This window comes from Nothobranchius furzeri, chromosome 5 (genome assembly GCF_043380555.1).
Source record: "Nothobranchius furzeri strain GRZ-AD chromosome 5, NfurGRZ-RIMD1, whole genome shotgun sequence".
NCBI lineage: Eukaryota > Metazoa > Chordata > Actinopteri > Cyprinodontiformes > Nothobranchiidae > Nothobranchius > Nothobranchius furzeri.
In genome coordinates, this window is record NC_091745.1 from 80877004 (window position 1) to 80904302 (window position 27299).

The window sequence follows — 27299 nt, forward strand, 5'->3', positions numbered from 1 at the left end:
GCTTCACAAGCAAAATGAAAAACACACAAAAACACAACTGTGTTGAACATTCTGTTCAGCCACGGGCTTTTTGTCAGACTCTGAACCCGGAGAAGGCTGCAGCTGCAGAGCAGCAGGTGGAGCCATCAGTAACGCCAACCTGGAGGTGAAACACCGAAACTGGATTTATGTCGGTTACCAACGTCGTCCAGCCCATCTCAATGTATCAGGGTTGGAGAAGGATTGTTTAGCTTGTTCATGCTCCTTTAACCCTCTCCGGCGCTAAAAAAGTCCTTCAGGGGAACTTCTGAGGTAACAAATGCTCAGAAACACGTGTGTGGAGTAACCAGGTAGGTAGGTTTTAACCTGCCTGCCTCCAGAGGGTTAAGGTGCTGTTCTACATGCTGGATGACACACACGCACGCACACACACGCACCGCGCACACACACAGCTGATGACCTACTGCTAGCCTGCGGTGGGCTCCAGCAGCTGCAGCTGCAGGTGAGACCCTGGAACAGACCTGACTACAAATACAAACCAACTGTGATTTACAGAAATGCTCATAATGTGGGTCCTAACCATGGATCCATCAGTAACCACGGTTTCAGCTTTAAGCGCCGACCTCTGACCCTGGACACCACGGTGACTCGCTGCTGGACCCTAACCCTGGGTACTAAAAGATTCTCAGCTGAAGGAATTATTAAAACCAGTTGGTTCTGATGCTCATGCAGACCCGGGCCGTTCCACAGGAACCAGAACTGAAGGAAACTCTTCCCCAGGTTTTAGTGGGCCGACACCAGTTTATGGATTATGTTGTGCTGATGTCCTTCGGGCTCAAGCTGGGATTACAGGTTCAACAGCTGTGGTTCTGGTGTATCAGATTTAGTCTCAGGACTCAGAGTCCTCATCCTAGAATCCAGCAGGTGGTGTCAACAGCGGGAAGGAAGCGGTCGTCCTGACCGGTAAACGCAGAGCAGCAAGCTGAGAGCAATGTTTGGGTAAAGTAGCGAGTTCATACCTGCTGCTGTTCGGTGACAACCACCCACAACTCCCATAAATTAAACGGATCTGACTAGACTGGCCTCTGCCTCGCACCAGTCCTCACGCTTTGGCATGGTGCCATCTGCTGGAGGGTCACCAGCAGCCACCCAGGGCTCAGAGAAGAAGCTCACCCTCCCTTCACGTCCTAAATAAATGACTAATAAGTATAATAACATGTCTCTCAGCTGAGGTGCCGACTGTGGGGTGATGCGTGCACCCTCGGGACGGACAGGTCAGAGGTCAGGGCAAGTGGAGGGGCAGACAGGTCAGATGAACTATTGTATTTTACCTCACGGCCCTTCACATGAGCCTGCTTATCGGTGCACCAGGTTCTTCTCCTCCTACTGAGCGTAGGTCTGACAGTATCGTGTAAATCTGTCTAGATCAGGCGCGTCCAAAACTGTAAAGTTTAGTTTCACGGACCACAAGAACGTGATTTTATTAGAATTTTTTATTTTAATCCTGTACAACTCAAAATAGGTCAACATATCCAAATGAGTAAAACTCTGAACAAAAGCATGTTAAAGCGTGTTGATCCATCGTAGTCTACAGCAGACTACACTCGTCATCAGAGACATGAGCGGGGAGCATAAAACACGTCAGAGGGTCACCCTTTAGACGTCGCTGGTCCAGAAGCTCTCAGAAAACATGTAGACACCGCTAACAGCTGCTGGAGCGAGGTCTTCTGATGCACATCCACACAAGCTCCGCCCTCTGAAGCCAGGTGTGTCTCTGACACACCGCTGTACCTGGAAGGTAGACCCTTGTTAGCAGGTGTATCATAGTTACATGTTTATTTGTACAGAACTTCATGAACAGACTCGCATCTATAAAGACATGTAGAATGACACGAGCAGCGTGTGAATGTACTGTGCTTGAATTCAGCTACGAGTCAGGTGTCATGCAGCAGCACGACTCCGCCCCCCACCGGTGAACGGCAGCCTGAAGCAGGTAAGCTTCCGCTGTGTTTAATGCTTGATGTCCAGTCATTTATAAACTACTGCGACCTTACTGAAGGACTCGCGTCTGCATCTGCACGTGTTTGGGTTGCTTGCAGGTGAAGGGTCAAACCCAGCACCTACTGATCATCAGCCTGAGGACGCCAACACCTCCTGAAGTTCATGACGAGGCCCCTTTAGACCCTGATGACCGACCTCGCCTGTCTGGTAGGATGAAGGTGGAGTTAGCTCAGAGGGTCCATCAGCTAACATCAGACTCTACAAGAGAAGATGAAGGAGAGAAACTGATGGACGTTCATCCTGATATGAGGGTGGTCCTGAGGATCACTGCCAGAGCCAGGGCCAGTTGCAGCAGAGAGGAGCTTCTTCTAACCAAAGCTGATTTGAAGATGCATCTAAAACATACCTGAGATCCAGCTTGGGTCCAGTCAGGTGTCGTCTGATGATTCTACAGAAGCCTTCGCTGCAAGAATCCAAGCCATTAAAGGGTCTGTATCGTGTCATTTTACACCAATGCATCAACACGTGATCAAATATTACAGTTAGCACTACTGAGATGGAATAAAACCCTTTTCATGAGTCATTCCTTCAACCCAGAAATGCTTGGATTAGATGAAACCCCGCCTCCCCCATGTGAAGCCCACAATAGTACACAGCTGCAGACGCAGAGACCGCAGATTCACCATCATGCCCCACGTCCATGGTGTCCCACACTTCAGTACTGACGGTCTGAAATCAGCCTGGCTAGGTTTTTGAGTTTCCGAAGATACAATCCAACCCTTTCTGCCAATAATCTTCTTCTTCAGGCAGACCGCACGGGGATCCTGTTCCTCTCACAGAGAAATCCATGTTCGGTTCTAGGCTTTATTTAAAGAGCAAGTCACCCCAAATCAACGTTTTTTCTCTGATAAACTATATAAATGTGTGTCTAATCGTGCTGCAGACACGCGTCGTCAATAGTTCTGCACTTTAGTGCATTTTAGTTAAAATTGTAATTTTCTGCCTGAAACTGTCAGTGTTGCGCCGTCGTCGGGTAAAAACTCTGCACTGCATTTGAATTTAAATCTGCCATTGGCTAAGAGGTACCCTAGAATGTTAGCTGGTACCATATGATGTCACAATGTCATTGTGTGTGTGTATTTGATAGTGGCTCCGCCCTCTCGGTCTACTAGGCAACAGCATTTGTTGCATTTTACAAACAGGAAGTGGGAACGGAGGAAGACAAGATAAGAAAGAAATCACTTCTTCATGTGGAGATTAAACTTCCTGCTAGCTACACGAAGAGACTGGCTGTTAGTGTTTACAGTCCAGGGGAGGAGGGATCCGGGTTCAACGCTACCTGGATGGGCCACGATGACACAAACTGGCCCTATCCAACCATTTACAACAGCTGGGAACACCAGATGGGATTTGCAGCTGAGACTGGAAAAAGCTTTGTGTGAAGCCAAAAATGGCTTTGGGGATTTTTTAATTAGAAAATAATATCACATGGTCCAAAGCTCCAAAAAGAGGAGTTTGCACAGTTTAGTCCCTCTAACAGTTTTAGTTAAACTGCTGATGAAAGACATGCTGGTTAATGAAGCTGCTCGAATTTTTGTCGTCTTTAAATCATGAAGAGGGGTGTGTGTGTGTGTGTGTGTGTGTGTGCGTGTTCCTGTGCAGTGGGAGTAAACGGGAGAGCTAACGTTTAGCAGACTGAGGGATGAGACGAGTGACCAGGCTGGAGCTCTGTTTCTGATTCCTGTAGAGCGGTCCTGGGAAGACACGTATGACACACCTACTGGTCCGTTAAGCTCACGCACGCTCACAACGTCCACATTAAACAAGTCAAAAATCTAAACTGTGTCACAGACGAGCTACACTGCATCCTCTACAAGGTCAGAATCTGTAGACTGACCCTAGAAATGATAAATATTAATCTCCACATAAATACATCTGGTGTCAGTAGAGAACTTTCTCTTTCAGGGTTCTTCTGTAGAAGTCTCTTGGAGGTCCTTCTGTAGTTAGACCTTGGTGGGAAGCAGCCCTGTGCACAGCAGTCCCTCCAGAATCACAGAAACAAGCCCAACAGCAAACCCCGTCAGTCTCCTGCTGGACAGCATCAAAACGCTCCAGGGTGTGTTTTAAGTCCGGCATGTCAGCACATCCGCAAAAGGCCCCAGAAGGTTCTTGTTGAAGATACACCGAACCCACACCAGGTAGGTGGTGAAGGGCTTGATGTTCTCTGAGAAGGTGTAGTTCTGCTGCAGAAGGATGTGAGGCATGTAGGTGTTCTCTCCCTGCTCCTGGATCCAAACCTCGTACTTCACTTCTCTCACCTTTAGGAACTTCAGGTTCCACGGGATCTGCCACGAGACGGAGAGTTTAGCCTCACTAGACGTTTGTACCGAAGTTTGACAGCGGGCTTCTCTGACCCGGCCAGGATGGACCGTGCTGGCCGTCTTGGCCTTTTTCGAGTTGGGCCTCGTCTTCATTGCATCTTTGAGAACACTGAGAAATGAGGGGATGTCCACTAAAGTGTCCTGGTAGATTCGGAAGAGCCACTCCGGGTTACGACAGCACAGATGCCTAGGGACATCTTTACTTGCCAGGATTCGCTCCTGCTCCTCTTTTTCCAAGTGGACAATGCCGCCCTGCTCCCAGGGTCTATTTGGATGGGTGACGGTGTTCGCCTCCTTGGTGTTCCTCCAGGAGACGTAGTGAAGGTCCATGCCTGGGAGGGAGGCGAGGGTTTTGTACGGGGTGTACTGCTCTGGGTTGACAGCAAAGGGAAACAGCTCTACAACGGCAGCACCTCTGGGGAGGAACAGTGAGGAGATCAGCTGAGCTCCGTGCATGCTGACCAACATGAAGGCTCCACTGATCATCTGGATGATACTGGAGAAAGACTGGTCCTCCAAAGACACTGTGACCACTCTCATCTGGAACTCCTGGGCCAGAGCCATGACTAGCTCTGCTTCATTCAGAATCAGCCTTGTTGTTGAACGGCTAAAAACTACAATATAGTCCTCTTTCTTCTCCCTCTCCTTTTCTTGCTCGGAGCTTCCTCCATATCTCCCCGCCTCCTCCAACAAGGTGATGTTCATTCTTTCCATAAGAGCCTTGGCAAACTGCCTGATCTCATTCCCTGAGACCAAAATGTTGGCTTTGGGGCCTTGCGGCTGGACAAACCCGTACTGGTACCAGGTAGTCATTTTGGACAAGCCGACGTAAGATTTGGTGAAACACATCAGTTTCCCAAAGTTCTTCAGCTGCTCCTTCAGCAGCGGCTGCTTGGTGCTGAGAAGGCGGTAGAGATCAAGGTACGGCCCTTCCCCCCAGCCCTCCATGAACACGAGACGAGCCTCGTCATCCAGGTCTGAATACTGCTTCATGGTATAGAAGGCTGGGAGGAGGTCGTCATGGAAAACATGCATCAAGTTATCGGGATTAAACCTGTTCAGGATCAGAGTCACATCTGGAACAAAGACGGGCTTCGGCATGAACTTTAACGCTGCAGCTGGGAGCTCTAAAAAGTTAAAGTACTGAGTGTTGTGGTCCTCTACTGAAGACAAGTCCAGTAGAGCGGGCTGAAAGCGCCTAGAGCCCAGATTAGGCAGCATGAAGGAGGAGTTGGAGTGGAAGAACATGAACTCCTCTGCTTCTGAGGAGTAGCACAGATAGTCAAAGCGGCAGACGCGGTCCGTGTGCATCTTGCCAGAGCAAACCATTCGAGTGCCGTGCTCCTGGAGGGACTGCAGGGCCACGTGGTAGTCGATGCGGGCCTGAGAGACCTCCTGGGACTGTTGTGTCATATGGAGCTCCTCCTCTAGCTGAGCGGCATGCTCACTCAGCTTGGAGTACTTCCACAGCAGAGCTGCAACTACAGAGACCAAAAGTCCGTTAAGGAGGGCACCCAAGTTCATCTTCCAGCCTGCCACTGACGCCCGCATCGCTGCAGCGGTTATGGACCCGCCTCCCAACTCCGGCTGGCCTTTGACCCCAGAGACCGATACCGAGACATTCACTGCCAAGCATCCACCTAAAGCAAGAAAAAGGAAAGACAAGAAAGAAGCACATAAAACAGTTGGAACGTGAGCATTCCCAGAACGGGGTTCCTAAAGATTTAAGTCGAGACTTTTTAAAGCTGGGGTCCATAAATCTGAACCGTTACGGCTCCTGTCCCTGCTCCTCCTCTCCTTCTGGAAGAGCTGAAGGCCAAGCCTCATACCACGCACACTAAATGCCTCGTAACACTAACACACAAGAAATGTTTTGGACATGTTCCTGCTCCGAAACACCTGATTCTGTCTGTTGAATTATTTCATCAGCCTTCATCATGATCTGCAGGAGCTGCTGACCACGTTCTGCAGTAGAACAGCGTGGATTTCTCCCACAGGCTCAGGCGTGGCGCTGCACCACGGCTGAGATCCCCCCCACCCCGAGCAAAACGCTCCACACGCAACGAACGCTACTTCAAACCCAAAACACAGGAAGAATGGTTTAATCATTTGGATTTCATCCCAAATATTACGGAGACTTGAGGGAAGAGGCCACCAGGTTGTCCCTGGGGTCCGAGGCCCCATAAGTGAGGAGGGTTAGAAATGTGATATAAGAGCCTGTAGCGCATTTTGAGTTTTACTTTTAGGGGTTTTAATCACTTGTTGTCTCTGCTTTCACATCACTCCCCAGTTCCTCCCTCTTCCATGAAATTGTGCATTATGCAAATGAGATGATGGAGTCATGTAAACGGCCTGTATTTGGATCATCTTCGGTTCTACAACCCCCCAAGGTGCTTCACAACAAAATCAGTCATCCACCCCTGGGGCACCTGCTAAGCACAGGCACCACCGGTCACTCCGACCACCACCGGGGGGGGGGGGGGGGGGGGGGGGGGCAGCATTCTCGTCAGAGTCAGGATCGAACCTGCAACCTCCCCATTACTGAACAACCCGCTCTACCTCCTGAGCTGCTGGAACTGCAGGAACTTTTAGTGACTTTGGGACGGCCAATGGCTACTATGCTGACAAGTTAGCAACACAGTCTCCTTGCATCAAGAGCAAAAACCTACATAAACAGGTCAGCTAATGCCCCTTATTGTGACATCACAAAAAGGGGCATTTTCAAACAGCTCATAACTGCTGAAGCCAAACACTGACAGAAATGATGGCAATAGATCACACATGGCATCACGAAGAGGTGCAAAAGGTCCATTTTGATTTACAAAATCAGAACGTGTGTGTGTGTGTGTGTGTGTGTGTGTGTGTGTGTGTGTGTGTGTGTGTGTGTGTGTCGCACGAATCAGTTTCTGATCGGTCTCTTTTAAAACAACCTGTTTAGTTTAATCTGTATTATAAAAATATAGTTAATTATTTTAAATATAATAAAATAATCAGATCAAACATCCACAGCTCCTTTAGCTAAATAACGCCGCATACAGCTAGTGAAGAGCGTTAGCTTAGCCAGTAGCGCGCACGCACGCACACACACACACACACACACACCAGCAGCAGCGACAACATGATGATCAGAGCAGTCATTTCAGCCCCGGCGACACTGCTGCTGCTGTCCCTGCTCACAGCCGTTCGCTCCTCCAGGCCGCAGCACCCACAGGCCGCAGCACCCACGCGCGTTCAGGAGAGAGGAGCAGACACGAACACCGCCGGACCTGATCAGATGTTCCCGGCTAGTCTGATCGGCACAGACGGAGCGCCACCGCCAGGATACCGCCTCCACTCCTCCATGTACGGCAGCAGACCGGAGACCTCAGATTCGCACCTCCCGTTTCACGCCTCTACTGTTTTTGAGACGGCGCCCTCTAACGGCTGGAGGTTTAATTGCAGCTGCAGATCCAAAACAAACAAACGTGAGATGGAAAATGACTTTAGAGGTTAGAAAAATAGGTCAAAGCAACATAACAACATAGGGAGCCTAAGTCACGCCCATCTGCTCCCGGTCTAACCCTAACCCAACTGAACAAATGGGAGTCTATGAGCGGATGAAAGTTATTTTCTGACATGTGCCATCACATATAATGTCCGTGAGTTTTAAAGACACCTCTTGATGCCAATGAGGCTTTTATTTTAGACAGGCAGCCAAAGTTACTTCAGGTTTTGTCTTAAAGTCATCAAACCAGACACGGAGGAGAGGGGAAGACATGGCTGCGAGTTCAGCGAACTTCACATCCTTCTTCCAGGCCGCCAGAAGGAGCGTTACATGTGGAGAAATCAACTATAAATCTGGCCGTGTTGGATAGCAGCTACGCTTAGGAAGACAAGGTTTGGCGGTGACGTCATATATACATCTGACCTGTAGTTTAAATACCAAATTATGTGACAAACATAGTTAAAGCACACACATAATTAGTTATCATTTAAACTGAAGCACAACATGTGATTCGGGGCGTGAGCGGAGCAGAAATAGCTTTTACTCAGGGACCAATTAGCCAACCGGAAAGGGCGAGCCTCAGGCTCCCTATTTATCTGCTCCTGAAGCATGAAGCTCATTACAGCTAACTATCGATCAAAGTTTTCCCATCTGACTGAAATAAGTGTTTACATGTATTCACACATGTTACCATATAGCCCATCCTGCTGTACACTGCTGAATGTGAACATTCCCCTGAGTTGTTGTTAAGGTAAATTAAAATAGTCCTGTCATATCGTGATATCAAATATAATTAAAATAAAAGTGCCACGATGAGCTGCAGAGTAAGAGATGATAAGCAAATATAAATATTTGGGATGTTTTATCAAGGATGATCTGACTGAAGATGATGATGTAAAACCAGGAACGCTGCATGATGTTTGTGCAGGCCAACATGCTTGTGAACAGATTCAGGTCCTGTTCAGATGAAGTGGAAAAGACACTTTGGCACACCAAAGCCTTAGAAGGGTCTGTGGCACACATGTGGTCTAACAATCGAGTTTAAGGAAACTCAACGTTACACATAATCATTGTTTTAGAAGTCTGCTAAAAATAGCCCAATGTGGGAGTGCACGTCACTTATTTGTTGCTGCTGGAATAAAAACATTTCTCACAGTTTAGAGAAACAGGTTTATCTGTCAGCTCAACCAATGCGGGGATGTAATTATTTAGAATTTGACTAATATCAATGCCAGTGCCGCCTATGGCCTGCCAGACTTGTCCTCTGTCTACACAGAGAACTGTTGCTTCTCATAAGAAAGCATGGGGCTGGCTGGTCAGGCTAGGTGCCACCAGTCAGTACTGGGGCATTATTGTTACAGTTGTTTGCCTTGATTTGGTAGGTTTGTAATGTTAATAAAGTTTGATGATGATGATGATGATGACGATGATGATGATGATGATGATAACTGGAGGCTAACATTAGTCACATGTGTAATTCATAGAAATTACATATTTCTTGGCAGTGGCAATGAGTGGATAAGTGGATTGCTTCCTGATCAGCTGCATCCCCGAGTCTTCCATTCATGATGAAGTCCAGAAGCTTAGCTAGATCAGTGGTTCTCCCTCACCTCTTTTCCACAAGGAACCCCTATCTAAAACGACAGGTTGAGCCAGTAAGAATTCAGTTTCTGCTCTTCATAATGCCCATTCCAGATAGGAGGAATGCACTCATGAATAGGAGGTGCAATACAATACACATCCATCCATCCATCCATCCATTCATCTATCCATTCATCCATTTTCTGAACCTGCTTGTCCACGTAGGGTCGCGGGGGGGGGGGGGGGGGGGGGGGGGGGGGGGCTGGTGCCTATCTCCAGCGGTCCAGTACAATACACATGAATGGGAAAGTGACGTCATTCGTGCTTAGAAGTATTACATCTGAAGTGTTCATTCTGGATAAGAACACTGTTATGGATATCGGGAATGCTTTTGAAACAGATTAATATATGATCAGTATCTGGAATACACATCAAGTCTTCAAAATGTATGTTAAATGGCCACCATACAGATTTCGAGAAATTTCAAACAATTCCAACTAGAGCAGCTGCTATTATGTATATATCCTTAAATAAAGTTTCTGTTAGTAACAAAATGGATAACTTACACTACTGCTGATTATGATCTAAAGATGGCCAAAACAACGGCTGATTATTAAATGTTAAACCGGCTTGCCATAAATTGTCGCCGTAGTCTTTCCATCAAAATACTTGGTTTGACGTAAGAGCTGCAGTTAGTGATGCTGGCGTGCTCTCTTCAGGAAAACCTGTGAAAATTACCTGCCTGCGCTGATCCGACCGTTTCAGTAATTAATATGAACTAATGCTTTCACCCACATGTCCTATTTGTAAATGTTTTGGATAAAAAACGGAATAGAGTTTGAGAAGACACATTGGATTAGCGTTACAGGTTCAGGTAAAAATGCGGTGCATGGAAATTTCGACCTTTTTTTCTTCCCCCTGAACGCATCACGTCAGCCCCGCCGCCCTGGCTAGGAGGATACAACCCGGGCAACCGCTGCCAACGATGCAATGCCCCGTCTCTCACATGAAACACGGCCGTAAGTACCCACAGAAAGCCGCGGTCACTGACCGGAAGCCGCACTATCCTCGTCGTTTCCGCTAATGCGCTAAACCCTATCAGTTATTCCTCCGCAGAAACCGGCGGTACCGGGGACGGCTGGGCTTCATGTTTAGCTAGGAGGTGAGCTCAGCGAGCCGCAGGAACTTTAGCATGCTAACTAGAGCTAGCTGTCCGATGTTTAAAGCAGCGCAATTAGAGTCCAGGCGACCGAGTCTCTTTTCAGGGTCATAAATGAGATTCTGTAGAGTGGAGGGGGCTCATTAGTGTAACTGAAACCATAACGGCGAATACCGAGACTCTGTGTGTGAGCGAACATTCGTTTTTCAATGAACAGCGGAGTAGTCCGCACTTGCGGGAAGCTAACGTAGCTGATCAGTGCCAGTTGTGAATGGGCCCGTTACACAGAGCACCTCTCTATCTGCTTTTCCTGTTTCTGTGAGCCGTAGTTGGTTACCAGCTAAAGCTACATCTAATTAACACGAGGCAGCGCGCAGAACCAGCTCGTGGATCGGCGCTGCAGCCATCCTGTCAAAACAAGCCCGGCGCTCGTGGAGGCGCTAGCGTGTCAAGTACTAAACGCCGCGGACAGCATGCTGATTTAGTCTCATCTTGATTCCATACTGATATCCGAGTCTCCAGGACACATTTATGAAATGTCCCCATTTGGTAGGTATCATGTTTGCTTATGTCCTGCTTTAAGATTCCAGTTACTGTGTTTTTGCTTCCAGGAAGCTGGAGCCATGGGTTTCCTCTTCAGCCTTGGATGAAGTAAGATAAGCTGGACCCCCACAACTCCACCAACTTGCCCCTGCCTCCAGCACGGGCCCCTCTCTCCCCATCACCCTTTCCAGTCATGGCAGGCTTCAAGCGGGGATATGATGGCAAGATCGCTGGTCTGTATGACCTGGATAAGACTCTGGGCCGTGGTCACTTTGCTGTGGTCAAGCTGGCACGTCACGTCTTCACTGGAGAGAAGGTGGCAGTTAAGGTGATTGACAAGACCAAGCTGGACACAGTGGCAACCGGTCACCTCTTTCAGGAGGTCCGCTGCATGAAGCTGGTGCAGCATCCTAATATTGTGCGCTTGTATGAAGTGATAGACACTCAGACGAAGCTTTACCTCATCTTGGAGCTTGGCGATGGAGGAGATATGTTTGACTACATCATGAAACATGAACAAGGTTTGAATGAAGAGCTAGCTAAGAAATATTTTGCCCAGATAGTCCATGCAATCTCCTACTGCCATCGTCTGCATGTGGTGCACAGAGACCTGAAGCCTGAGAACGTGGTGTTCTTTGAGAAACAAGGACTGGTTAAGCTTACTGACTTTGGATTCAGTAACAAGTTTCAACCTGGGAAAAAGCTGACCACCAGCTGTGGATCTCTGGCCTACTCCGCACCGGAGATCCTCCTCGGGGATGAATATGACGCTCCGGCTGTAGGTACGTAGAACCCAAACACTGATGACTGGTGCTCCCGCAGTGTGATGAGTCATGCCGTTAATTACAGGAACTTGACTGGGATTAGCTGCTAGCTACCAGCAGACAGGATATGAGATATAGAAGTTTAGTTATTTTTTTCCATTCACAATGTTGTGTAGTGTGATCTGTTGACAGACGGCCCTTACTGTATCAGCTACTCACTAAGTGAAAACGGCTTCATTAATAACATCTGCAGACAGGCAGTTCGGCCTTTCAGCTTTTTGAAATCTTCTCCTGAGAGCTGCTGTGCAGAGCGCGGCTTCCTGCTCAGTCACCTGTTGAGTTAAGTCGGTTTCCAGTTTGTCTGCTAGATCACCATGGCAACAGAGACTACAGTCAGAGCCTGCTTGAACAGGTGAGGGTTTCACTTTCGTCTGCGTTCCCCCGTTCACTTATTTGTTGTTTACTGAAGAACAATCAGAAGCAGCAGCTCGATGCATCAGAGTCTTTTATTAAATAAACTCCCGATCGGCCGATAAATGAAAACCTCCAGTTATTTTCAGGGTCAGGCAGCACTGCTCTGTGTAATTAAAATGCAGGGTTTATTCAGGGGTATTTCTGTAGTAACTTTTTGAATGTAGTTGTTGGATTTCTTTTAGCACAAATGCTAAAACGACCTACGGAAAGGGACTGGTCATGTGACCGCTACTGAGATGAATTTAGAAGAATAAGGTTTTATTTCTCTTTAGAGCTGGGGTCACTTGTTCTCATGTTCATGAGCGTCCCGTTACACAGCAGTAACTGATTTCACACGGAGGCAGACAGAGTACAGACCGGCTGGAAATAGTTTGACCTTTCACCTGTTGGTTCAGGAAGAAGTCGCTCAAAGGTTTAAAGTTGTCATTTGGATGCTCTCAGGGAAAATGAGAGAAACTCAGAATGCTCTCAACGCTCTGTTATGCTGGACTGTGAGCGTCTGATTTGTTGGACTTCTGGAGTAAAAGACCCTTTCTGTTGGAGATGACTCAGTTCTGTCAACGCTAGAAGGTTTTAAGAGTGTTTGACATCAGTGTCTACAGGTATGGTTGTCATTTATCATCAGAATCACCAGAATCCTAGCTTTCTAGTGTGAGTATGAGTATGTTCATAGAACAAGTGTTGCAGAAGATGCTGAGCTGACGTGGAAGTTTGCAACGTCCCATCCAAGAGACCAGTTCATAGGGCTTGGCCAATCACGATGGCCGAATAATTCACCCTGTCATTGCTGAAGCAGAGCTGTAACCATGGTGACAGGAGGGCCTTATCTGTTTCTCACCCTCCTGCTGTTAGTGCAGCTGTGTGCGTGCGTGTGCGTGTGTGTGCGTTCATGTGCGTGTGTGTGTGTGTGTGCTTGCATGTGCATGCGTGTGTGTGCATGTGCATGCGTGTGTGTGCATGTGCATGCGTATGTGTGCGTGCGTGTGTGTGTGCGTGCATGTGCATGCGTGTGTGTGTGTGCATGTGTGTGTGTGTGTGTGTGCATGTGCGTGCGTGTGTGTGTGTGCATGTGCATGCGTGTGTGCATGTGCATGCATGTGTGTGTGTGTGCATGCGTGTGCATGTGTGTATGTGTGCGTGCATGTGCATGCGTGTGTGTGTGTGCATGCGTGTGCATGTGTGTATGTGTGCGTGCATGTGCATGTGTGTGTGTGTGTGCATGTGCATGCGTATGTGTGCGTGCGTGTGCATGCATGTGTGTGTGCGCGCGCGTGGGTGTGTTTGCATGTGTGTGTGTGCGCACGTGGGTGTGTTTGCATGCGTGTGTGTGTGTGTGTGCTGCTGATATTCACACACAGAAAAGCTTTCAGCTGTTAGAAGAAAGTTTTTGCAGCACCTTCATGATAAAATCCACAGGGCTTCACAAGCTCCAGGAAACGTTTAAGAAGGGCTGAATGATCATAACTGAAATGACCAAATGAAATATTTCAAAGATAAAATAATTCAGATTAAAAAATAAAACGGGGTAGCCAGAAGAGAAGCAGGTGAACAGGAGTTCACAAGCCCCCGTGAGCGGACATCAGAGGAGACGTTACGCGTTTGGCTCTCAGACACTTTAATACCGTTCTGAGTTAAGATTTAGTAACGAGCAGAGACGGGCTGTTTTCACCACACATAGTTTTGCTGGAGAGAACGGTTGCTCGGATAGCTGGCTGTGGAAAAGTCCTGATCCAAGCTCCCTTTCAGGAATTCACTTTAAACTTCTTCACATCTCAGAGTCTCTGAAAGTTTCTCTTTGATTTTCTGCACTTGTTGTTTCCTTATAAATGGTTGTTTATTATTGTTTAGATGTTTTATTAGCTGCTCAACACCGAAGCACCAGTGAACCTGTGTCTCCTCTGACTTTTACCAACCAGCTGCCTCCAGAGGTCTGATGGAGCCTCCGTCAGGTCGGGTTGGGCTGGAATATTCTGTAGAATCTTTAACATCGTGTTTCTGTTCTCCCTGCAGCGGTTTGTTCAGGCCTGCAGCAGCTTAACCCCGACTCTCTTTGTGTTGATGAAGACGTCCTTGCCCCAGTTTCAGGTTGTGCTTGTGTCCTTCTCAGACATCTGGAGTCTCGGTGTGATCCTGTTCATGTTGGTTTGCGGTCAGCCACCTTTCCAGGAAGCTAACGACAGCGAGACTCTGACCATGATCATGGACTGTAAATACACCGTACCAGCCCACGTGTCCAGAGCCTGCAAAGAGTGAGTCTCATTTAGCTCTCGTCTCCTCTCACTCTCTGACCAGTTCAGTTAGTTGAGGAGTCGGCCGCAGCATCACAGAGGGCTGAAGTCGCTCTTCAGTGATGAGTGAATCCAGCTCTCTACTCTCAGACTTAACAGTAGAGCTTAGACCAGCGCACCCATGTGCTGTAGACCTGCTCCAGCGCGGGTCCACGTAGGTGGACACGGGCGTCTGAAACGCACAGAAAAGTTCTTGTTGCTGTTTTAACTGCAGCTGAAATGACTGAGTGTAGGAAGCGTCCACATTTAAAGGAGTGGAACATTTGTAGTGGTCTCTAGTAGGAGACTATTTTCTATCAGAAGCTAATGCAGGAGATAGGTGTAGGAGACTATTTTCTATCAGAAGCTAATGCAGGAGATAGGTGTAGGAGACTATTTTCTATTAGAAGCTAATGCAGGAGATAGGTGTAGGAGACTATTTTCTATCAGAAGCTAATGCAGGAGATAGGTGTAGGAGACTATTTTCTGTTAGAAGCTACTGCAGGAGATAGGTGTAGGAGACTATTTTCTATCAGAAGCTAATGCAGGAGATAGGTGTAGGAGACTATTTTCTGTTAGAAGCTACTGCAGGAGATAGGTGTAGGAGACTATTTTCTATCAGAAGCTAATGCAGGAGATAGGTGTAGGAGACTATTTTCTATCAGAAGCTAATGCAGGAGATAGGTGTAGGAGACTATTTTCTGTTAGAAGCTAATGCAGGAGATAGGTGTAGGAGACTATTTTCTGTTAGAAGCTAATGCAGGAGATAGGTGTAGGAGACTATTTTCTGTTAGAAGCTACTGCAGGAGATAGGTGTAGGAGACTATTTTCTGTTAGAAGCTACTGCAGGAGATAGGTGTAGGAGACTATTTTCTGTTAGAAGCTAATGCAGGAGATAGGTGTAGGAGACTATTTTCTGTTAGAAGCTAATGCAGGAGATAGGTGTAGGAGACTATTTTCTGTTAGAAGCTAATGCAGGAGATAGGTGTAGGAGACTATTTTCTGTTAGAAGCTACTGCAGGAGATAGGTGTAGGAGACTATTTTCTATCAGAAGCTACTGCAGGAGATAGGTGTAGGAGACTATTTTCTGTTAGAAGCTAATGCAGGAGATAGGTGTAGGAGACTATTTTCTGTTAGAAGCTACTGCAGGAGACAGGTGTAGGAGACTATTTTCTGTAAGAAGCTACTGCAGGAGATAGGCGTAGGAGACTATTTTCATGTTCAGCCTGCATGAAACACTCAGAGTGACCCGTTAGAATCAGAAATAACCATTAAAACATGTTTTGAGTGTTCCACACCTTTAAATAATCTAACCTGTGTGTGTAGTTATTAAACCACCTAAGCGTTGTCAGGCGTGTCTCCTCCACGGCTGCTGCTGGGGGAACCCGCCTGGTTGTGACTAATCCTCAGCGTGACGGACAGCCACGCTGCAGCAAACACACCCAGGGATTAAATAGAAACGAAAAGATAAACTTAGTGAAGAAGAGGTTTTATCTCTTCGTCGTAAGCTCGAAGCTCCAGATCCTCCTGATATTTATGAGCAGAGTAATCCACGAGCTAAAGAAACACAACATTTATAATCTCATTACTATTTGTCTGAGTGTGTCTTTATGCTGGTCTTCATTTCTGCTGCTAGATGACGTGGACCTTGTCTTCTGCTCTGTTAATGCTGCTCTCATCTCTAGAGTCCATTTCCCGTCTAATCCAGTAAAACCCTAATCTCGGTTTTCAGCAGTGTCGTGTGTGCAGGCGTCCAACTGCTGCACTCTCAGCTGTGAGGGCCACGCCCATCATCCTGCTTTACTCCATCCATGTTCACAGCCTCCAGGGTTTCCCCTAGAAAGAGTTAAGCCTGGCGGATTCAGCCGTCAGGGGGGAGGGGGAGTCGCGCGCTCCGGTGTGAGGGCGGGGGTGGGGGGTTGCACACGTTCCGCTGCTGTTTCTCACCATTATCAGCTGCTGGAGGGCTCTAGTTTCGTTGCAGGTCGGGGAGGGGGGTGGGGCATGATGCTTAGCCTGGCGGGTGGCCAGGCTTATAAAGCGCTGGGGGGGAACCCCGGCCTCCGTCTGCTCCTTCTCTCCACGCAACACCAACCAGCTCCCCTTTGGCTCCACTCACCCACACACTTCTATCCAGAGGTGTCGAACGCGGGATCCTGATCATCAGAGCTGCTAAAGGTTCACAAGGTTTTATCACATTAGTGTGTAATTTACCACCACTCCACTGCGTCTCAGGACCCGACGGCTAGAGCAGCTCCCTGTGAAGTGCAACAAAACATCATCTACACCACTCCGTACCACCTGCTGTCCTGCGTAAAGCCTGATTCATGCTTCTCCGTCTGCGTCAGCGCGGAGACACGCAACGTCCTTGTGAGCCTGCCGGAGAGCTCCGCAAGGACGGACGGAGTCGAGCTCTCTTTTCTAAACATCCGTCAGTCGAGACGGACAACGCAAGCTTGTGATTGGTCAGGGCGCCGCTGTCGTCTACAGCGCCGCCATTGCGCCCTCAACAACATAAAGAGAGCCGAGGATAACTAGCAGCAGACATGGAGCAGCTTGAAGAATACCTCGCGACAAAACTCTAAAAACACGAACGTTGAATTCCCCGTGACTGGAGGAGTGAAAAGATGCGCAGCAAGCGTTTTATTTGTGGATGGAAACAACAGGAAACGTGGGTTTAGAGGTGGGGAGCACAGGAAGAGGTGGAGGAGAATGAGAGACAAATATGTCCGTGTTAAAAAGTCTCTTACATACACAAAAAACACAATATAAACACACTATCTTGGACCGATACATGACATGATACCACAAAACAGCGCTACGCCCTCTGGTGTCCTGACGGGGAATCGCTTCGCAACACTCTCCAGGAGACGGAGAGGCATGAGGGCAAAACGCCTCCGTCAGTCTGCGTGTCTGTCCCTTGCGGAGCTGACGGAGAAGCATGAACCAGGCTTTAATCAGTGATGTTGGAAAAGCTGATTCGACACATCGTGCGTTTACGTACACCAGCTAACATTAGCCTGTCCCAACCCACATCGGCATGAATGTTGATGACGGTGAAGCTAACTGCAGAACAACGCCACCCCGAGCTGCCGCGACCGCCAGCAACATCAGTTGACTCCGCCCCTCTCTCACTGTCGGTGCTATCCTTGTACACAGCCTCATCACCTCTAGCACCGACTATTATAGATCTCTCCGTGGTCTTCCTCACAAATTTTAGTTTCTCGGCCCTGGAACTCACTTCCTCCTGACATCCAGACATCGACCGTCTGCCTTCATTCAAACCCAAACAAACCCACCTGTTCAAACCGTCTTGTTGTTACTACTGAGCACGCTGTAGGTACAGCTGCTCTTGTTGTTTTATTTGTACGTTTTTATCATGTTTCTTGTGTTCTGAAAGGCAACTATAAATTAAATGTATTATTATTATTATTATTATGATGCTTTTGTTATTTCCTGGGATTATCCAGACTGTCCGTGTGGAGTGTCTGCCCCTCTCAGAAGCCCTGGGGTAGACATGACTGTGTCAGTACAACATGTGACCCGGCCTACCTGCTCTAGCTTCATTTACCCACATGCAGTCCTTCATGTAACACTCAGCCTCTAACTCAGACTTCAGATCAGGGCTGCTCTAAGTCTCCCGTTCTTGTTTCATGTTTGCTCCTTTAGTCTGATAGACCAGATGCTGCAGAGGGACCCCAAACGTCGAGCCTCCCTGGAGGAGATAGAGAACCACACCTGGCTACAAGGAGTCGATCCGTCTCCTGCCACCAAGTACAGCACCCCGCTGGTCTCCCACAAGCACCTCTCTGAGGAGGAGCACAACAGCATCATCCAGCGCATGGTGCTCGGAGACATCGCTGACCGGGAGGCTATAGTCGAGTGAGTGAGACGTCCCTCCGCCTGTCCATTCATCACTGTTAAATGGACGTCATAGGATGCTAGCGTTAGCTCTAAACAATATCCTTATCAGCATTTTCACCTTTTGTTTCCAGATGAAAGCTAAATTTAATCTGTTGCCATTTCCAACGAGCTGGATCAGAAGCATTTTGTAACCGTCCCGGTCTTTGGAAATATTCTGTTAGCTTTAGCTTAGCATAAACAATGGTAACAGCTAGCATTTAGTGTGAAAAAGTCATGAAAATGACTGTGATTATCTTAATTCTGCCTAGTGACCCCGGTCATCCACCTGACTGTAAATGACAATAATAAGCAACAGAAAGGAGTTACAGGAGGTTTGGGACTACTTTAGGACGAAGGTCTGCTGTAGATCGCTGCTGCAAGGTGCAGCGTCCCGCCTCAGCGACCCGACAGATACTGGCTTTCAGAAACACAAGTGCGTGGCTCCTAGCGTTTACCTGGTACAGTTCTTTGAAGGAACAGCGTAGTGACTGAGTGGGAACAAAAATGGACGACGGCGGTGTGCCGCTGCGACGTGTCACTGCAGCGGAGGCTCACGATTCTTTTTTGTTGTGTATCTCTAAGGCTACGTTCACACTGCAGGCAAACGAGCATCAAATCCGCTTTTTTCCTCACATGCGACCCACATCTGATGTTTTTATGACAGTCTGAATGACGCAGATCTGATTTTTTTCAAAAGCGATCCGTGTCACCGGAACACGTGGTACTGATTCTGACACGTTTGATGTTTTTGAAAGCAAGTGCGGTCTGAACGGTCATGTCGCATCAAGTCAGCTTAATGGCTCTGGCTGCGTTGAGTCGAACACGCTACCCTGAGGTCGGAGGACCTCATGTTCCAGTCGGGGCTACGTCTGTCGTCTGACCAGCCACCACGCCAAACACGGCTTCAGTTTTCACATCTTTTATTGGTTGTAGGAGTTGAGTAGAAAGGAGGCGTGTGAAGGAGAGAATGGATCACATGATGCAAGTGTGTGTGAGGTGTGGTCAGCGTTCCTGTCTCCTGGTTGCTGCAGCTCTCGGGCCTGATGAGTGATGTGTTGTTTCAGAGCCCTGGAGACCAACAAGTACAACCACATAACGGCCACATACTACCTGCTGGCAGAGAGGATCCTGAGGGAGAAGCAGGAGAAGGACGTCCAGACCCGCTCCTCCAGCCCCAGCAACATCAAAGCACACTTCAGGTACCATGTTCTAGTCACTCAGAGAGACGGACCCGTCTCGCTCCAGTACCAGGGCCTCCCTCTGCAGCTTTACACAACCTAGTCACGGTTTATAAGACTGGGTCAGGTCTCCTGAGGCTGGACCTGGACCTGCTGGACTCGGGGGAGTTATTCCTGATTAGACGTGTGTGTGACTCAGTGCCAGGATTGTTCCATGGTTATACAAGGAAGAGCTGCAGAGGAGAGGACCAAACAAGGAAGAACCTGTTAGAGCTCTACACACACTGCTCAGAGTCATGGTCCTGCTGCAGGCCCAGCCCGGCTCACGCTGGCCCGGTCTGCTCTGGCAAGTTAAGCTGCTGAGACACACCAGCCACCAGATGTTTTCCTGTGCCTGATGAGTTTTATGTAAAACATGAACGGTTCCTGCTGCTGAGCCCGGCCTCAGCTGTCCTACCCATGGGTGTGTGGGGTTCAGGTGGGTGGAGTCAACACGTTGCTGCTCTGACTCACTGTTCAAGTATTAGCAGACGCTTGCAGGTGATAGTGAAGCAGCAGGTCGCCCTTGAGGATAACAACAAACACTGATCCTAGGTGGCAGTGAGGCAGCATGATCAGTCCTAGAGGGAAGTGAACAAGGAGACGACAGTGTGTGTGTGTGTGTGTGTGGGGGGGGGGGGGTGCTGGGAGGGCGCTAGTTTAGAAGATGCTCTCTGAAGAGCAGGGTCTTGTCTGGGACTAGGAAGCCCCTGTTCTAGTAGTGCTTGTAGGTCCTTCCACATCTGTGGAACGACACATGAGGAGTCTGGATCGTCCTGAGCGTGGCGTAGGCTCTGCTGGCCGACGACCCTTCGATGACCGCAGTGGCCGGGCCGTGATGTAAGCCTTTACAAGATGATCCAGGTGGATGGGCGCTGTACCAGCCAGGACTTTGTGTGCTAGTTTTAGGGATTTGAATTTGATGCATGCAGCTAGCGGTAGCCAGTGGAGTTCAGAGAACAGGGGTGACATGTGCTGTTTTAGGCTGATTGAAGACCAGACACCGCTGCGTTCTGGACCATCTGAGGAGGTCTCACAGTCCAGCCTGGAAGACCAGTTAGAAGGGCGTTGCAGTAATCGAGGCGGGAGATGACAGTAGATTGAAGAAGAAGAAGAAGAAGAAAATATCATTTCTATAGCACCTCTCAAGATAAAAATCACGAGGCACTTCACAAAAACAAAAAATAAAAAAAAAGTAAAAATATAAAAAAGCATTTAGAAAATGTTTAAAAATATATTTAAAATGAGCAAGAATAAGCAATTGCGATTTAAAAGAAAAAATGTTAAGAAAGAGAGAGAGTGAACAGGAAAGAGGGAAACCAGTGGATCCTGAGGAAGGTGGAATAGGTGGGGAGAGCAGAATAGAGAGAGAGAGGTGAAGAAGGTCATACAAAAGCCAGCTTGAACAAGTGAGTCTTCAGCTGCTTTTTAAAGGAGACCACTGAGTCCACTGATCTCAGGCTCAGGGGGAGAGAGGTCCAGAGTCTGGGGGCCACAGCAGCAGATGATCTGTCACCTTTGACCTTTAGCCTGGTGCTGCACAACCAGTAGGCTTTGATCACTGGACCTCAGGGACCTGCTGGGGGTGTAGGGACTAAGAAGATCACCAATGTAAGATGGTGCTTGTCCATGTAAGGCCCTATAGACCAGAACCAGGATCTTGAAATGAACCCTGAAGTTGACTGGCAGCCAGTGAAGCTGGAGGAGAAGCGGGGTGATGTGGGTGTGTTTGGAGGACTTGGTCAGAAGCCGAGCACAGGCGTTCTGAACCACCTGTAGACGGTTCAGGGAGGTTCTGCTCAGACACGTGAAAAGAGAGTTACAGTAGTCTAAGCGTGAGGAGATGAAGGTGTGGAGAACTGTCTCAAGTTCAGAGCGGGACAGAATGGGACTCAGCTTAGCAACGTTCCTGAGATGGAAGAAGGAAGAGCGAACAAGAGAACTGACATGAGAATCCAGGGTGAGAGCTGGGTCAAAGGTCACACCAAGATTCCTGACGGAAAGTTTGGTGTGGGAAGCAAGCTGACCAAGAGAGTCTCTGACTTTGGGAACCAGCTTGTCTGGGGCACAGATGAGGATCTCAGTCTTATCTTCATTCAGCTGAAGAAAGCTCCCACCATCCAGGTTCTGATAGAGTCTAAGCAGGTGTGTAACAGCTGCAGCTTAGACATCTCATGGGGCTTAAAGGAGATGTACAGTTGGATGTCATCTGCATAAAGATGGTAGGAGATTCCTTTGAAGGAGCTCAGGATGTGCTGAAGAGGAAGCAGATAGAGGAGGAAGAGCAGAGGCCCCAGCACAGAACCTTGTGGGACACCATGGGTAAGGGAGGTGGTGGAGGACCTAAACTTGGAGACGGCCACAGAAAAGGAGCGCTCAGAGAGATAAGAGGAGAACCACTCCAGAGCAGATCCTGATAAGCCTACCCAGTCTCTCAGCCTCTCCAGTAGCAGGTGATGGTCAACAGTGTCAAAGGCTGCAGTCAGGTCCAGCACCAGGAGCTGGGTGGCATGTTGTGTTAGGTATGGTCTGATCTTTCGTATGTTATACAGCGCAAAGCGGCATGAACGAGCAACAGAGGCAACGTGATCTTTAAAGATCAGGTGTTCATCAATCACAACACCAAAGAGCTCTGGAATAATTTTGGATTGAGATGTTGTGCCGTATGGATGGTTTCACAAGGATGACTAGTAATTCAGTTTTAGAGCGGTTGAGTTGGAGATGGTGGGATTTCATGCATCTTGATGTCAGAGAGACGGTCCGAGATTCACACGGAGACTGTGGTCGTCCTGCGGGAATGACAGAGCTGGGCGTCGTCGGCATAGCAGTGGTAGGAGAAGCCATGTGATCGAAGGATCTCACCCAGTGAGGTGGTGTATGTGGCAGAGTCCCAGTACTGAGCCCTGGGGGACTCCTGTGGCAAGATGGAGAACAGCAGAATATTGTCCGAGCCAAGATTACCTGAAAGATCGTCCCGTCGTGTACGATTCAAGCCAGGAGTGAGCTTTCCCTGTGCTGCCCATGCTAGAGAGTACGGACCAAAGGAAGCCGTGGTTGACAGTGCAGTTTACATCCTGGAGATCACCTGGATGAGGTTCCTGGGCTAATGAGCAGCACCAGAGTGTGTGGAGGTCAGTGCAGGCTGAACAGAACTCTCATATATCCACCAGTCAGAACCAAGGTCATACACAAAGCTGAGTGAAGACATGACCCTGAAGTGTTCAGGTCACCTAGAACTTTTGAGTCCCTACACTTCCAGCAGGTCCCTGAGGTCCAGGTTGTGCAGCACCAGGCTAAAGGTCAAAGGTGACAGATCATCTGCTGCTGTGGCCCCCAGACTCTGGACCTCTCTCCCCCTGAGCCTGAGACCAGTGGACTCAGTGGTCTCCTTTAAACTCACCTGTTCAGGTTTGGTTGGACCTTCATCTCCTCCCTCTCCTTGTTCGGATCGTTCTACTTACTCCGCCTTTCCCAGGATCCGCGGATTTCCCTCTTTCCTGTTCATTTTCTCTCCCTTTCCTAACATTTTAATCACAATTTTTATTTATCATTTTAAACATATTTTAAAAATCTTTTTGATATTTGAAATGTTTTGTTTTTGTGCAGCGGGGCAGGTACGTACAGGTACTCATCCACAGGTGTCCACACCTGTTCACCTCCTCTTCTTCCTCACTAGCTCCTCTTCATGCTGCTGCTGCTCTTTTTCAGGCTCCCGTGTCTCATTTTTTATTTTCTTACCCTATTTTTCTTTTTTCCACATTTTAATTTTTTGATCATTTAGTTTTATTTGATCGTTCTTGCCTCATTTAGATCTCTCGGGGCGTGAAATATAAAATTATTTTTCCTAAACGGTGTTGAGACCAGGCTTGTCCCCGTCTTGTCCCTGCAGGCAGTCCTGGCCCACCAGAGTGGACATGCACCAGGACATCGAGGACTCACTGGCATCTTCATCCATCTCCCATGCTGGAGGTCCTCAGTCCCCCGCTCGTAGTGCGGAGAACCTGCTGAACGGCCACCGCTCCAAAGGCCTGATGGACCTGGGCCGACGGGAGGACAGCTCAGGGACCGGCTCCGTTGGACCTACAGCACAGGTATCTGACTCGCATCGAGTCTTCAGTTGTTCAGGCATCTCTTCGGTAGGGTTGGGCGTCACTGGGTCAGTGCCAGATAGGCCAGGCCATCCCAGCCTGAAGCTGGTCTGGGCTCGGTTCTGAAACCTGGATTTTCTGTCGATATTCTGAGAAACTTCTAGATTCGGGACAAAACGCCGCTGTAAAAACCACGAGTGCTGCCTACGTAGATGCACGTAATGCCAGCTCAGCACGTGTGTTAGGCGACTGTTTTGTACGTTCTCAGTGGTCCAGTAACTGCTGGAGTACCGAGGCCGTGTACCGCGTTTTATTTGTGGGTTTACATTCAGGTTGACGACCTTTGCTGTCAGTAGCACGACCTGGCTCCTTTAAGGGTTTCAGGTTACATTTTGACTGAATCGCTGGGGCAGATTCTCACTCATCTGGACATAATCGTCACGAGAGACCTTCCTGGTTGTCTTGAAGAGGTTTTGTCTCCCACCAAAAGGCTCCTTCAGCTCTGAACCTCGCGTTGGAGCAGAAACAAACACACTGGTTGTGCTGAAAGTCGTCTTGCTTTCTTCTTTCTTTACAAAGTAAAACGTGTTTGTCTAAAACGGCCGGGGAACTCTGGTCCATGGAGGGCCGCTATCCAGCATATTCTAGTTTCTACCCGGCATCATCACACCTGGTTTCAATCAGCAGGTGATTAACAGGCTTCTGCAGAGCCTGATGAGCTGTAGAACAGGTGAATCAACCACTGAATCAGAAGAGTTGGAGCAAAGACGTGCAGGACACCGGCCCTCGAGGACCAGGGTTCCCCACTCCTGCTCTAAATGAAGGCGATGCTGCTGTTCATAGAATTAGTCATGCAGAAGTTCAGAATATTTCATGTAAGACCTGCGGTAGCTGGCCGTTTAACATGTGAAGCTTCTAGACCCTTCAACAAACTCTGTGTGTGTGTGTGTGTGTGTTCCTGTGTGTGTGTGTTCCTGTGTGTGTGTATGTGCGTGCGTGTGTGTGTGCGTGCATGCGTGTGCGTGCGTGTGTGCGTGTGTGCGTGTGTGTGTGTGTCTGTGTGTGTGCCTGTGCGTGCGTGTGTGCGTGTGTGTGTGCGTGCATGCGTGTGCGTGCGTGCGTGCGTGTGTGTGTGTGTGTGTGTCCCCTCACAGGGAGCCTGTGCTGCTGCCCCCACCCCGGCTTCAGCCTCTGGGACCATCAGAGCCGCGGCCCCCTCCACCTCTCAGGCAGCCACACGGAGGATCTGCCTCTTCAGGTGTGTTTCTGTCTCAGGTTCCTGTTTATCAACCAGTCATTGAAACCAGTTTGTTAGTGGAGACGTGGAGCTGGACGAACCTCCATTCTTTAGTTATTGTTAGCAGCTGGGAGGAGAGGGGTATTACATCACTTCCTCCTACTTCCAACAGACACACCCCCTTTTGGCACCAATCACGTGTCTCTTAACCAAACGCCATCATAACGGTTATGGTTCTATGTTCCCACAGACCGCTTTTTCCCTTTTTTAAGGTGCCAGTAGAAACTCACATCCTTAACTAAAGCCCAGAATAACATGTTTTTGTTTATAAACGGCATATTTGGGTCTTTCTGTTTCTGTGCATTTGTGACGTGTTTGTGTAAACTTGATTAAATCTAGAGTCCTTAAAACGTGTCAGTGCTGCCCCCTGTGGCAGAACTGTGGCTACTGCATTTTAAACGTGTGATTGGCTGGGGCTGGGTCATCAGGACAGTCTCCTCCCACTCCCCCTCCCTCCCAGGATGGAAATTCCCACACTTGGCCATGCCACTCTGTGCCTCCTGGCCACGCCCACTTTCATGGCCCTAGGGGTGGAGTTAGTTTTCTGATGGTGCGCAGTCCCTCTTTATACTCAAACACCTGAGGCTCTAACAGTGATTGGTGACCTCACAACGTTAATATCTCATGCACACACCCACATGCACCCATGTCAGCGTAGCTCCGGTTCACACCAGCAGTCCTGTCATCCCGTCCATCACACCTGGTCCAGATCACAGGCAGCTGTTTCAGGTGAGTTTAGAGGTCTGTTCAGAGCAGCCCAACGCCATGGCAACGGTGCTGCTGCCGGTCCAGTTCTCCAGAGGAAACTGACTTGGTTTTCCTTTCTGATTGTCAGGGTGGAGGAGGATGAAGAGGAGGAAGAGCAGGACCCATCCCCCCTCCCGACCCACGTCATCCTGCGACGGAAGCCCCCCTCCATCACCAACCGCCTCACCTCCAGGAAGAGCGCCCCGGTCCTAAACCAGATCTTTGAGGAGGAGGGCGAGTCGGACGATGACTTTGACATGGACGAAGGTCTGCCGCCCAAACTCAGCCGACTCAAGATGAACATGGCGGCAGGAGGCCTCAGCTCGGGGACCGCCTCCCCAGGACCCACGCAGAAACGCTACCATCGACGCAAGAGTCAGGGGAGGGGCTCGTCGTGCTCCAGCTCCGAGACCAGCGACGATGACTCGGAGAGCCACCGGAGGAGGCTGGACAAGGACTCGGGCTTCAGCTACAGCTGGAACCGGAGGGACAGCAGCGAGGGGCCGCCCGGCAGCGAGGGGGGGAACGGGGGAGGCAGCAGCTCGGGCCAGGGGAGACCCCCCTCAGAGGGAGGGGGCTCCTCGGGGCCTGACAGGGACAGTGCAGGAGGTAGTGGAGGAGGAGGGGGAGGAGGAGGGGGAAGTGGGGCGGGGGGAGGACAGGACAGCCCCTCCAGCTGTTGCAACAACAGCAGCACCTCCACGCCCTCCCTCAGCTCGCTGTCTCGGCCCTCGCGCACGGCCAGCCGCGGCGTGGAGCTGGTGGAGAGTCTCAAGCTGATCAGTCTTTGCCTCAGCTCCCAGCTGCAGCACCACCGCACCGGGCGGGGGGGGCGAGCAGCAGAGGGAGGGGCCAAGTTCCTTGTAGACCCCCGCAGCGTGAAAATTCAGGAAAAGTCCACCTGGAGGATGTGCATCGGCTCCACTGGGAGCCTGGACTCTATCACACTCCCCACCGGCGCCACGCTACACCCCCACCATGGCAGAGCGGCGCCTCACGGCCCCCCCAGCCTGCAGACTGGACCCCCCGTCAGAGACGTTAGCAGCAACCTGAGCGCCCTGAAGAGCGGAGTGCTGCAGCTACCTCTGTGTGAGAAGACCATCTCTGTTAACATCCAGGGGGGCAGCAGAGACGGGCTGCTCTGTAGCTCCGCCCCCGCCAGCTGTTGCCAGGTCATCTGACTCCACCCTTCCAGATTCTCGGCTGCACTTTGACCTTTCAGTTCCGAGGGTTCGGACCACTTGTGAAGCCGTGTGTTACTGAGAGACCAGTTGTTCTAAAAGGGGAATCCTGTTTGGAGTGGTCCTGTCGCGTCGCTGCACTAGAACCGCTCCATACAGCTGAAGCCCACTGGAACCGGTCTGAACCGGTTTTGACCCCAGGCCACAGATCCGGACTTAAACCATTTACGGT

The 27299-nt window shown here is 49.4% G+C and overlaps 2 protein-coding genes across 3 annotated transcripts; one reads left to right on the plus strand and one right to left on the minus strand.

Annotated features, from left to right (window-relative positions):
* Positions 1 to 3873: 3873 nt before the first annotated feature.
* pomgnt2 (protein O-linked mannose N-acetylglucosaminyltransferase 2 (beta 1,4-)) lies at positions 3874 to 7762 on the minus strand. Of its 2 annotated transcripts, none has more exons than XM_070551249.1 (2): positions 7628 to 7762; positions 3874 to 6001 (listed from the first exon to the last, which is right to left on the minus strand). In XM_070551249.1, the coding sequence occupies exon 2, from the start codon at positions 5910 to 5912 to the stop codon at positions 4104 to 4106; it is 1809 nt and encodes a 602-aa protein (XP_070407350.1). In that variant the 5' UTR covers positions 5913 to 6001; positions 7628 to 7762; the 3' UTR covers positions 3874 to 4103. The 2 variants fall into 2 exon arrangements, with proteins under 2 accessions (XP_070407350.1, XP_070407349.1); XM_070551248.1 differs by having other exon boundaries at positions 7464 to 7697.
* Positions 7763 to 10350: 2588 nt separating this feature from the next.
* Positions 10351 to 27295, plus strand: snrka (SNF related kinase a). Its single transcript, XM_054738391.2, has 8 exons — positions 10351 to 10445; positions 11197 to 11910; positions 14474 to 14615; positions 18304 to 18516; positions 19602 to 19736; positions 23644 to 23845; positions 24997 to 25100; positions 25975 to 27295. Exons 2-8 carry the CDS (start codon positions 11322 to 11324, stop codon positions 27065 to 27067), a joined length of 2478 nt encoding a protein of 825 aa, XP_054594366.2. The 5' UTR covers positions 10351 to 10445; positions 11197 to 11321; the 3' UTR covers positions 27068 to 27295.
* Positions 27296 to 27299: the final 4 nt, after the last annotated feature.